Source organism: Nyctibius grandis, chromosome 5 (assembly GCF_013368605.1).
Source record: "Nyctibius grandis isolate bNycGra1 chromosome 5, bNycGra1.pri, whole genome shotgun sequence".
NCBI lineage: Eukaryota > Metazoa > Chordata > Aves > Nyctibiiformes > Nyctibiidae > Nyctibius > Nyctibius grandis.
The window spans coordinates 30,804,444-30,817,321 of record NC_090662.1 but is presented as its reverse complement, the minus strand read 5'-3'; the positions used below and the strand labels follow the sequence as shown (position 1 = coordinate 30,817,321).

Sequence of the window (12,878 nt, the reverse complement as noted above, 5' to 3'; positions counted from 1 at the left end):
TGTATACAGTAACTGTGCAGTTTTATACTTCCACTGCTGGGTAGATGTTGTTGTAATCTTGGTGTTGTTACTGCAGTAAAGTAATTTAAGAGCAAAATATCTTAAAATAGCTCATTTAAGCTTACTCTACATGGAAAGCAGAGTGCTTTTACACTAGCTCTCTCCAGGACACTACTTATTTTAATTCAGTCTATTTCAGGGCACTTCTCAAACACTTTTGAAACACATTTGCATCTAATACCTAACTGCACAGGCAAAATCATCATACTTCAATACAGTTGGATTTGTATCTGGTAGATGCCAGGTAGAAATAACTTGTATCTAATTTGTTTAACAAATCTGGGTGGTTTTTTTTGCATAGGATGAGTATCTAGGTGGGATTAAGTCGTCAGGGCAAGATGCAAGACCCATTGAAGTCAATGGCTATCTTCCCAATCACTTCAGTAACTTTATGGCAATCTTAGTGAAACAGTTCATCTCAGGAAGAGCTTGAGGAAATATTGACAAGTTGTTGAAGAAATGATGATGGGAGGGAAGGCTGAAAGATAAGTGCCACGGAGGTAGCTGGGTCAGACATTTCAGAGGCGGAAATTAATAGAAGGGGAGCAGCAGTGCTTGAAGGCACGTGCTACTATACATACGATATGGCATATATTATTTTGAGTGATGTTCAATGCCTCAGTTTAATAGGGTGGATAACAAAGGCAGAAAGTTAGGATTTAGAATCAAACTGCTGTTGGTTACATAAAGAAACTAACCTTTAATATGTCTCAGGAGCAATAAGTGATTTTTCTGTGTCTCATGAATGGCATCATTGCTTTACTAGAGGGTATGGTATCATTACATTGTGATAAGTGGTTTATAAACACGTTCTTTGAAACAAATAGAGCTAACAGACTTTTCAACATGGCTCATTTAGATTTACTGTAAGTATTAAATGTTGTACATATACTCAAAAAATACTTGAGACTGAAAATACCTAGTGTTTTACAGATCCCTCAAGTAAGCGATGTAAACTGATAATCTGTCACTGTGAATAATGAACAAAGTAATTCCCATTTGGAAATGTTTCCTTGAATGCCAGTAGGAAAAACCTGTAGCAATCAAGAACAGAAAGATTTGTGTATGAGAATTTGACTATTAAAACATTAGTGAGAGCGAAAGTGACACGTACCTTAGTTTGAGAAAATGCAGGTCTACATGTGTTAACTGACAAAATCATCAAAACAAGATGATCTGCTATCTTGTGAAATAAGCTTAAGAATCCCTCAAATAACCTTACCGTGGAAATTTCCCTGCATCTTGTATATACTTGGAGAGAAGAAATAATTTTTCCTTTCATCATAGGCTAATCGTTGACTTTTATTCAGGAATGGCTTTTAAAAGGCTATTTTCTTCAATGAAAAATAGGTAATGGTGTTACAATAAATTTTCTGAATTTCTGTACTATCAGTTTTGAAGTTTCAACAATATTTGTCTTTAGTTATACGTTCAATTGTAAATAATAGACAACAGATTTCTGTGGAATTTTTGTGGCTTTTATATGCCAGACCCACATGTACATGGGCAAAAAATAATGTTTTTTTCTGTGACAAAGCAATTCATATTTTTATCTGAAAATTTTGTGGAAGGTAACTAAATATAACAAACACAACTGTAACTTGTTGTTACAAAAGCTGTTGAGGATTATTTTGCATGATTAAACACAATATGACTAACAGACTTTCTTAAAGAGGAATTATTTTGATCTGGACAAGCAAACAAATTGAAAATCAACTTTATTAGGAATTATTTCTAAGGAAACTACATGAGATGCTACAACAAGTTATATTTTATGCTCTCTTGTTTTTAATTTTCAGAGATGAGTTTTATTCACACAGAGGAAAAATACTGTAGAAACTAATGTCTTAAAATTTCTTTTGACTTAGAAAAAACTGACCGAGAGAACACTGCGGCAGGAGACAAAGACATAAAACAGCCTTCCAGTAACGAAAGTATACAACCAGAGATACAAGACCAGTCTGTCTGGGGAAATCGCACTGATGGTGACCTCATCAGAAGTAAGTATTTCCAGAACGAATTGCTGCTATTTAGGCTTGCCTTTGCAGTGTAACGGGATACTGCCTGTTGACTCAGTTAAATGTGTGTCAAATGCAATTGTGTTGCAACTATAACGCATGTCTACCCAATTTATTTCCCGGAACAACTGGTGTCAGCAAGCATAAGCAATGAGTTCAAAAAAAGGTGTGATTTGAGTGGTGTGGTATAAGGTGTGGTGTGGTCTGTAGCATCTACATTTTAAAGCCTTAATGTTGTATTCTTCTCTTATCATTCATAATGGGATCTGTATATTTAGTAAGTCCATGAGCTGCAGTATGCAACTGTGCTAAGTGTCATAGCTTTTGATTTCTCAGGTTTGTAAGTTTTTAAAGAGGTTCGAATGCTAAAGTAGCTAGTCGTTTGAAAACTAGAATGCTGAAAGACAAGGTTTTAGGCCTTAAGTGCTATGGAATTATGTTTTTTTTTAAATTAGTTTTTACAAGTCCACATTCCTGGTATATGTCTTGGATGCTTTAAAACAGAAAAAGGTATGCAAGAGTATTCCCATTTTTCTGTCTTGAATTGAAGATCATATGTTGTCCAAAAGATCATCCACAATTACACCCTCCTGAGGCGAAAATATTTCTGTCAACTGCCAGAGCTAAGACTACTTTAAAATTCTGCGAATGCTTGAATGTCAGTTACTCATGGGAGGGGCAGCATGAGAAACTGCTCTCTAATTATTGGGTGTATTCAGAAAGCAAATGGACTAAATGATGAGTGGTGCTCCAGCTCTCTGAGATAGTTGTCTGACCACGCACTTCAGGGGCAGTTTGTCTTCGCACTGTACATGATACACAGGGGGCAAATTCATGTTTCTGAACCTGCTGTTGCTATAACTGGTGATTTTCTCGGGAGTTATCTGTTTATTTTTAGTGTTGTTTTTTTGAGTTTTTTTAAATCTTATCTGTACGATCAACTTCTCTTGAACTTTGTGTTAGCATTTGAAGTTCTTTTCAAATGTTAGTTATACTTTTTTCTAAGTAATGAATCCCACTAAAAACTTATATCTGTAATGTATTGAATAGTTATCTAGGTCATTTACAGGAAAACTTGAATTTAGCATTTCAAATATTTATCTGACAATTTAAAAATAATTCTTAGGGAGCTATAAAAAGGAGGAATTTTCCTTCACAGTTTGAGAGTTACCTAATTCCAAAAGGTCATTATTTTAGACCTAACTGTCCCTGGACAAGCAATTGCTTTGTGCTTGTGTCGAGGACATGGGAAGGTGCATATGGCATCTGCTGCTTTAGGAGTGGCCTCCTTCTCATTCCCTTTTCCTAGAGGATTCCTTATTCCCAGAGCCATGGGAAAGCAGGTTTATTTGGTAGCAGTTAACAGCATGCCTGAACTATGTAGGAAAGGACAAAGGACGGTAGGGTGGTGCCGTGCTTCCTCTAATCTGTTCACTGCAAGGACATACTGTAGGGGCTGCACGGGGGAAGTGGGAAAGAAAATGGTGAATTTTTCAATGTATAGTAGAAGTTGCAGCAGATTGTGCAAGTCCCTGGCAGTGAAGGAAGGGTAAAGTGACTTGACAGTTATATGCAATTATATGTCTCTGTAATGGGAGGGTTATCTGAATTAAAAAATAATAGCAAAAAGGGTAAAGACAGGATAAAATTCTGAGGTAGTTGTGTATGTATGATGCTCCAGTGTGTGTAACTGTGCTCCTCCTGGAGTCACTAGCAGTTTTACCTTTGACTTTGTGAAAAGCAAGTTTAGGTGAAAGCTGAAAGTTTCTAAAACTCCTAGGCTTAATAGAGTTTTATATAATAGTGGCTTTATTATGAGACATGCTTGAGTAGCTGCTATGCTGCAGTCCTCTCTTCGTTTCAAATTCATGTTTTTTTTTAACCTTTAATGTTCTGACTACCAAAGTCTTCTAGATGGAAGAAGCAAAAATGGTGAAATTAAAGCAGCTTTGTTTTCTTCTTTTTTTTTGGGGGGGGGGGGGCGGGTGGGTGGGCTGTGGCTATGAGTAGGGAAGTCTTATTTTATTTAAAAAAAAAATGAGGAAGAGGAACATTGAGGAACAGTGTTTGGCTGAATTACAAGTATTTGCAGAAGTTTTACAACTTGATCTACCTAGTAACAAAGGTTCGAAAAGTAGAAAAAGTAGAGCAAAGAGAAGCTTGTTTATCACAAACATTACGTAGGTATTTAATCTTAAATAACAAGTATTGTAGCTCGGAATGGCTGTGGTTCAACCAGAACTATTACCCCAGTAGACTAAAGTTTGCAGAATATTGCATATTGAAAGAACTTGAGGTTAGAAATAAACAGTATTTTGATCGTTATGGTCTACTTCAAAACTGTTTCTTTAAATTGTTTTAGACAGGGCATACTTTAATTTTCTCAGGTATTAACAACTATTCACCACTATCCTAATGATTCAGTTTCTTTTTCTCCCATGCGGATTGTTTTCCACCCCCACAGTTGATACACACTCTATTTGTGTTAGCCTTGGTTTTCACTTTATAAGTGTTTCCAGCATTTAATTTCCAAGGTTCTTCTTGTTTGCAGCTGTTTTATCCTGCTGTTACATGGAAGTAGATTAATCAGTCAGTTTTATTGGCACATCAACAGCGAAGTCCAGTGTTAGAGGCTCTGTAATAACTTCATTATGTATGATTTCTCATTTACACTTGTGAACTCAGTTTACCAGGCAACATCAATAAACTAAAATGCTGCCCCTGTTTTCCACAGTAAGATGCTTTCAGTTCACCTTGCCCTTGCAGTCCTTTTCTCAAGTCCCCTTTTTTAATCTCTAGATGATGAGTTTTCCCCCCAGATTAGCCCTTTCCCCACCTCCTTTGGGGCATCCTTTCTCCCCTGAAGGAAAACTTTCATAATATCCTGGGTAAATGGCTAATCTTATGGGAAACTTCAACCAAGGAATTAATTGGTTTTGAAAAGAGCCTGAGAGTCATGGAAGAAGAATATTAGCTTCCAGTGCATCACTGCTTCAAAAGGTGACTATACTGACATATAAACAGCGGAGAACTAAATAAGAAGAAAACAGTTATATTACCTTTCTTTATTAATTGTTACTGCACTTGTGTAATTGTTACTGGAATACTGCGTTCAGTTGAAGAAGGGTCAGGGAACAACCACAAATATCTCAGGAATGACTGGAGTAGTTGAAAACATGCCTTATTGTGGAAAAACTCCTGGAGTTCAATCTGTTCAGTGTTAACAAGGAGGGTAAAGAGGGGCTTGCCTGGTCTCTAAGAAGCATAATACTACAAGGAGCAGAAATTTGGTAAGACAGTTCTTCAACTGTAGTAGACAAAGGGAGAACTAGATGTAATATCCGGAAGTTCAGTTAGACTAGAAGTAAGGTGCACATTTTTTAACAGAGTATTTGAGAACAGGAAGAACTGCCAGATGTTTGGTGGTTTTAGGTGTGTTAAATTGGCTTTACTCTTCCCAAGGTGGCCATTGCTATCCATGTCCTTCAATTTTAGAACCTGAGTAAGGGAGAATCTCTTTTTCAGTTCCCCCAAATTTGGGTAACGTCTGTATTTTTCATTTCAGGTATTCTTCAAAGCAATATTGAGACCTACTCCTTTCCCTTCACAGACACACACGTATTTTGTATTTTATTTCAGGTTGTAGAGGTTCTGCTTTTCGAAAGAGCTTAGCCTTAGAATAGCTCCATCTGCTTTCCCTTCTTCTTCAGCAGTGCATTTTAAATATCTGCAGACACCTTCTGCTTATTTTCATTGTATGATCTGGTGGCCTGTAATGGAGATGTTCTGCTTCTGTTATCACTCACCTTTGGCAAGTGAGAAAGAGTGACTGTTAAAACATGCAGCAGGGTAACCTGTGGCTATGGGAATGAAGCCATAGGAGTTTTTGCTGTTCCGGTTACTACAATGCCTGGCTTTGTTCTTTGGGAAAGGTTGAGTGTTTTTTCCCCCTCTTAAAAAAAAAAAAAGACTATAAAGGTGGATTTTAGAATATTTAGGCAGAATTTTTACTGAGGGTACTAGGTTATCATTAATGTGTGCTGTTATATAGGGGAAGGAAAGTTTAGGAGGGAAGAAAATGCCAGTCTTGAACACTATTTGCTTGTGAGGATTTAATCTTCTTTCTGGTTCTCAAGCAGGACCTTAGCTATGTGATATTTAAGAAAACAAAAAACATCTACCATAGATTCAAATTGTCATGAATAATTGATTAATAATAATCCAATTCTCAAGATTAAATACCTAAAATATGCCCATGTTTTACAGATAGAAAGGTCATTGCTATCCATCATTTCCTAGCTTCAATTGCCTCTTTCTCCTCCATGAAACACCCTCCTGATAAGAGTGGTTCTTCAGAGAAAGGGATGCTTCATTCAGCTCTGTGGGGATTAAACAATTTTGCATGTCCTTGTGCCCACTATTTAATTTACTACATTCTTCTTTATCGCGTTTTGTTTGAAATATAAACCTAGATATTATTTATCTTTTTGTTTTCTATATTTTTATGTTGACATTTTTAATTTACATGACTTTATTTAACATCTGAGGATTCCCTTTTCCTACTGGCTAAGTAAGTGCATGATTTCTGTAGTTTAAATTATGCAGTTTGGGTTTGGGACTTTTTTCCCAACCAGAAGAAGATAATCTGCTGTTATAACTGCTCTTTTTGTTTGATATTAATCCAGATATCTTTTCTTGGCTAATTTATAATGCACAGTCGTCTTAACAGTTACAGTGATTTCAAATGACTGTGTTTATTCTGTCTAAAAAATAGTGCAAAGTCCTTGAGATAACTTAAATTCTCTTCAAAGCTAGAAAGTATCACAGATATACTCTTCTTGCAGTGTAACTGAGTGTGTGAGTACACAAATTGCGCAGAATAGATTAATGGAAATTATTCAAAATATATTGCTGAGTCTGAAATGTGTATTCTTTTAGTTAAAGAAGCAATTTGTACACAGTCTTCCAAATATACCCAGGTATTCGCTTCATCTGGCTGTGAAAAAAGTGTGAGCCTATGAATGAACAAAACTTTGATCAGTCCACTACTTAAATACAGGAATGCAGTATTTGATATTTAGATCCTTCTTTAAAAAAAGATAAATTTTTGAGGAATCTGGCCAGTAAGAAGCAATGGAGGTGTGAAGGACCTCCCTGACAACTCCTCTCCCAGAGAGATTTTCTAATCCTCTTCCCAGCAGACACCCAGCCTGTATTACTTCTGTTTCTCCCCCCTGACCTGGCAGGTCTCTTACTACTTCTGTTCCAAAAGTCCTCAAAAAACTGCTCTCATGCCTATTGAGGAGCCTGATGGGCTTTTTACTTATTCCCAACCAGCTGTAAGATGGCTGAAAATGCATGCATTTTTTAAAACATTCTTTAAAAATACTATGCATCAGCTAGTTCCCTTAGCACAACACAGGAGGTAAAATGTGATTTTATTGTAATGGTTTTGTACTTTGTATTTTGGCTTGGGAAAAGAGTTAATTTTCTTCATTGCTGTGTACCCAGGTTACACCACTGCAAGGTTTCAGCTACTAAGTAGCAAAATAGGACTTTGATTATATACACTGAAGAAAAGCTAAGTAAGCATGTTGTACAGCATATTCAGAGTATTCATGCCAGTCAAGATAAAGCATCTCATAAAGGTGGTAGTGAAAATTACGCTGTTTAACAAAATTTTGGAATTTAGTTGGCTTGAAGGCAGACCAGTGGGTTGTGCATCAGAAGTACTAGGGTCTGTGAAAGACCCATGGATTTACTCCTACTGATGATGCATTAGTTGAAGCTGAGAAGAAGAATCAATAATAGTGCTCTTGCTGAGAAATACAAATGAGAAATCAGAAGCCACTGCTATCAGGATACCAAGAGACCAAACATTTTCAGTATTCCAAATAAACCAATCAGAGTTTGCAGCTGGTGCACATGTATGCAACTGGTGCTCATGTTCACTGCTCTTCACCTGAGTCTTGGTGATTCTTGGGGTTGTTTAGATTTCCCTCCCTCTTTTTTTAATGGACAATGATGATGAACTCTTTCCAGTCTTTACCTGGAAGACTTGTGTAGAAAGATAGGCCTTTTCTTGCTGGAAGTGGATCCATCTTCTTGCCATTTTGATTTCCCTTAGGAATTTCTGGGATCAAACCTCTCAGCTGAGACAATTTTACATTCAAGGAATTTCACACCTCATTGTTGCACAACCATAGCATTTTTATTTAATTTTCGTTTAATCCTCCCGTGGGCAGAGAGGCATTTTCACAGATAGCTGTATCCTTACAGTTACAGTCTTCAGAGTTTAAGACTGGGTCTTCGGTGTTTACAGAAGTCACCTGTGGACCGACCGGAGTGCCGCTGAAGTTAGTAATCCCTAACTTGTAAACAGAGCTGCTGTGGGATGCAGATGGTTTCTGTGTAGCTTATCCCCTTCCACTCCGCTGAATGTTTTGAAGCAATGAAGTTAATGATGGGCTGCGATAGGTGAGGAATTTGTATATTCTGTGGAGAAATAAACACTCCATGTGGAGAAATAAACTTCTTGCTATTGTTGACCAACTTACAGAATGGTAGTCAAACTTCAATGAGAACTTTAAACTGCACCACATGACCATGAGATAGATGCATGTATTCTGCATATCACTAGTAGCCAGAATTACCTGGAGCCTTTCATTTTCTGGTTTACCTTGCTTCTGACTCTCAGAACATCATCTGAATTTATGGTCTGAGGCTGAGGAAGTTTGGATGGCGGTAATCATCAGTACCAGACAAAGGTGAAATTCTTCAAGTAACGTGAAGATTACTGTGCTTGCTGTGTTTGAGCCTGAAGTAAATTGTATCTTAATTTCAGAATATTTTCCTTTGTTGTATTGGTACAGTCTCAGAATTAAAGTGCTATTATGCCTAGATGGGAAAGAATATTTATATTCTTTTCCTGATTAGTTCCTCATATATGGGAAAAAGTAAAATATATTTGGAGTGGTTCCTTAAAGAGGAAGAGTAATAAAACTGACAGTGTTCTATGTGAAATATTATACTACAAACCCAATGAGTCAGTGTGGTTTCAGTCTGCTATTTTCGGTACTAAAGGTATTCAGTTAGCCATTTTTAGCAAAGAAAATACCAAATTACAAAGTGTGTGAAAGAATCATCATGCAAGTTGTACTTTTAGGAACCTGTTTTCTGGCAAAAACGTCTTGAACTTAAACCATGTCAAAAATTCTCTTAGTTTTTCTCTTTTAAAATTTTATTTTATATTTACTGTCATGTGTGTGGAACGCTTGGAGTAAGCTTATCCAGCTGAACAGTAGTACTATATATTGTGTGTACATCAAACTGATTAATTCTTCAAAATTTAGTCAGCCAAAATAGTTTTTAATCTTTTGACTTTTGTATTTACTAATAAAAAAGTGAAAGATGAAGAGGGGCTCCTGGTCACAGCAGAAGGCTTAGCTAAGTAATTATGGTTAAACTTTTTTCTTCTTTAAATAGCTATCCAGAGGAAAGAAATGTCTGAATACTACTTACTTGTTCTGCATTCTGGTAGTATCTGCAGGGCAAAAGTACCCACAAGTACCTTTCCCTGAAGGTATTTTTGTAAAGGACAAGGAAAAACAGGAGCCTATGACCTATTTGCGTGTTGTTGTGGCGGTGGTTTTTTGTTTTCTCTTTTTAAAAAAAAAACCCAAACCTTCATGATCCAAACCCAAAGGATCCCTTTAAAAAACATTCAAATGTCAAACAGCTGTGGTCACTCAGGCTGTTTCTAATATCAGTTCTGTTAACTCATTATACTGATGCGGTAGGCCTCCAGAAATATTGAGTCTTGATTTAAGAGAATGATGAGTTATTTGCCACCTGAGCCTTAACTATTTTTACATGAAGTGTAGCATTCTGGCGTGTGAGAAACCTGTTTTTGTATGGAGACTGCTCTTGAAAATTGTGAACGTGAAATGCAAACCCACAGCATTCTAACACAAGCACTTCCAAATTTTGAGTTTTATGTCTGAACCTATAAAAGTTAGAGACTTACATTTTGCTTTTAAACCTGCTTCCCTCAAATTCTGTGCAGTATCTCAATTATAATGTTTTTACTTTAATCTGAAGCTATAAATATTATGACACTTGTTTAGAGAAAATTGTAAGATTTAGCAATGCTAGTGTTAATTACAGCAGAATTTCAACTAAGAGACTATTTCCTGTTGGAGGGGTTCCTCAAGTTTAAGTGAGTTTTATTGATTTACAGCTCAGACTTAAGGGTGTATGATGTTTGCATGAAATGTTATGAAGTTTTGCTTTTGAGACAGTCAAGTAGAGCCAACTGTTAGGCAAGCCTATAAAATACGTGGCCTGTGAGTCAGATTTGAGCTTCAGGACAAGTTTTAGCCACTGAGAGACAGCACAAGCCATTTGCCCATTCCTCAGTGGAGCAGGAGCAAGGCTGCTTTCAGGTCTGGGTAGCTACAAAATACGTCTTCTTCAAAAATAAAACCCCTTAGCCAGTTAGAAGGCATATGCCTTTTCCCATCTCCCTTTGGTAGATGCATATTTTAACTGCATTCTTTAAGTTGCAAGTTGAAATAAAATTCACGTTTTAACAGAAAAGCAATGAAAGATTCTTACAGTGACCAAAATTGGCCATAAGAGCAATGTCAAACCAGAGTGAACATCCTTTAGGTCTGTACAATTCAGAAATACGTGAGATTAGTGAAAAGTGCTCCTTTTGCTTGAATTTCTAAATGAAGAAAACACTAAGTTTTGGTGAGAAGATTTGGGATCAGCCTGGCTGGAAAGGTTCATCTGAGTGATCAAACTGAGTTTGTCATAGAAGTGATAGAAAAAATATCTGGATGGTGAGGCAGGATATGGAGATAACTTTGGGTAACGCACATATAGTTTTCATATATGTAATTTTATTAAGTTACACCAGCTCATTTAACAATTTAGTATTTCCTAGCTATTTGCTTTGTAACGATGACCTTATAAAGTATTTCCCTACTTCAATATATATTCTTTTTACTGTGTGCTGACTTTTTAGTGGTAATAGTCACTATTGTAATGTAAAATCAATATTGAGAAATATTTTTATGTGGGAATAGCTCTTTCAGCAGACTATACACTAATCACTCTATAAAGTATCTAGCACAGTACATTCATACGTCTGAAGTAGTTATAAAGATCTACATGTTTTGTAACAGTCTTCTTCACAGCTGTTCTGTAAACTGTTTTGTTCTGGATCAAGACTTTGAAACTTGAAACTAGTGTGAGTTTTATATTTACAACAAATAAGACAGTGTTTTACCTTTAAAACATATGGAAGGGAAAAAAAACAACACACAGCAGAGTTTTAAAAGGAGGAATTCTAATAAAAGTTATCTTTTTTCCTTCCTTACCTTCTCATTCATTTCCTTTGACTGTTACTTCATCTGCTTCTCTGTCCACTGGATTTTCTGATTCCCACCTGTAAGGTAGTGTTATGCTTGAGGAATCTTTTCCCTACAATTTAATTGATAAACTCAATCTTAATTTTAAATAAATCACTGTTTGGTTTTGACTGTTTGTATATTACAGTACATCCGCTACTGTAGTGCTGTGAGAAGAACAGCCTAATGGAGAGACCTCATTTGCTGTGCTCTGCTCCCTTCTTGAACAACAGAAATAATCTGCCAAAAGCTTTCTTTTGTTACCATGTCTGCATCCACACCAGGGATTCTGCTGGGGTAGCTGGAATAGGGCAAGAAGTTTAGGTCTCATTATCAATATTTTGTTGGATATTTGTGGAACAGGTCCTTATGGAAAAGGAGAGAAGACTTGTTTGATTAGCACAGGGAAGGTTCTCACGGAATAATCCGCTTTCCTCTCAAAATTTAAACTCAGAGTTAGAAATCCATTTAACAGTGACTATAATGGAATGGCATTTGACAGTTTTGATCATTAAAAAAATCCTTTAGAAATTATGGTAGTTTAGGAAGAAAGTAAAGGATATGGATTGGTGATATGGTAGAAAGAGAAGTAGTGGCTATCATGGTGTACTCAAACTTGGAGGACCGCTGAAGTTTTGTTGTCATTCTTAATAAATTGTGCTGTGTCCTCTTTCCTGTTGTCACGGTTTAAAGCTGGGCCAGCTATTAACCAGGTGGCAGATGCTCTCTGTTAACCCTCTCCCCCCCACCTAAGGGAAAGGGAAAGGGAAAAGGGAGAGAGACTTATGGGTTGGAAAGTTAAAACAGTTTTAATAAACTATAATAATGAAAAAGAATATAATAACAATAATAATAGAAATAACCAAATATATACAAATATGTACAAAACCAAGATCAAGAGCTTGGAAATCCTCCTCAGGCAGAATTGCTCCCCCCAGTACAGGCAGAGGGGAAAAGGCAGTAGCTCCCCCCAGCACGGGCAGAGGGCAAAATGCAAAAGCTCCACTGCCATCACACCTGCAGGCTTTTAACTGGAGATTTGGCAAAGCTGGTACCAATCAGTGGGAGACAGGAGGGCCCCTCCCTCCTGGGCCCCACCTCCAGGAGGCAGTGGGTTAGTGATAAACAGGAAAGTGAGAATGACATGTATGGGATGGAATACCTCGTTGGTCAATCCTGGGTCACCTGCCCCGTCCACTCCTCCCTGCAGGTACAACCCCCTTCAGCTCTTTACATGTAAGCAGTGACCTTGGGTTCTCTAAGACTATTTGGCCTGGTTTGAGCCAAACCAGGACATTCCACCCCTTATTCCATACCATTCATGTCATACTCAGATCACCAGTACCTTTTCATTTTCAAATATATATATACATATCACTAGTCT

The 12,878-nt window shown here is 37.0% G+C and overlaps 1 protein-coding gene across 3 annotated transcripts in view; it reads left to right on the top strand.

Annotated features, from left to right (window-relative positions):
- The window catches only part of MDFIC (MyoD family inhibitor domain containing), a 65,823-nt gene that overhangs the window by 12,189 nt on the left and 40,756 nt on the right, over positions 1 to 12,878 (top strand). For all 3 annotated transcript variants that reach the window (XM_068401952.1, XM_068401951.1, XM_068401953.1), the window contains exon 3: positions 1,929 to 2,060. In XM_068401952.1, the coding sequence (XP_068258053.1) occupies positions 1,929 to 2,060 (132 nt within the window). The remainder of the gene's footprint in view (positions 1 to 1,928; positions 2,061 to 12,878) is intronic.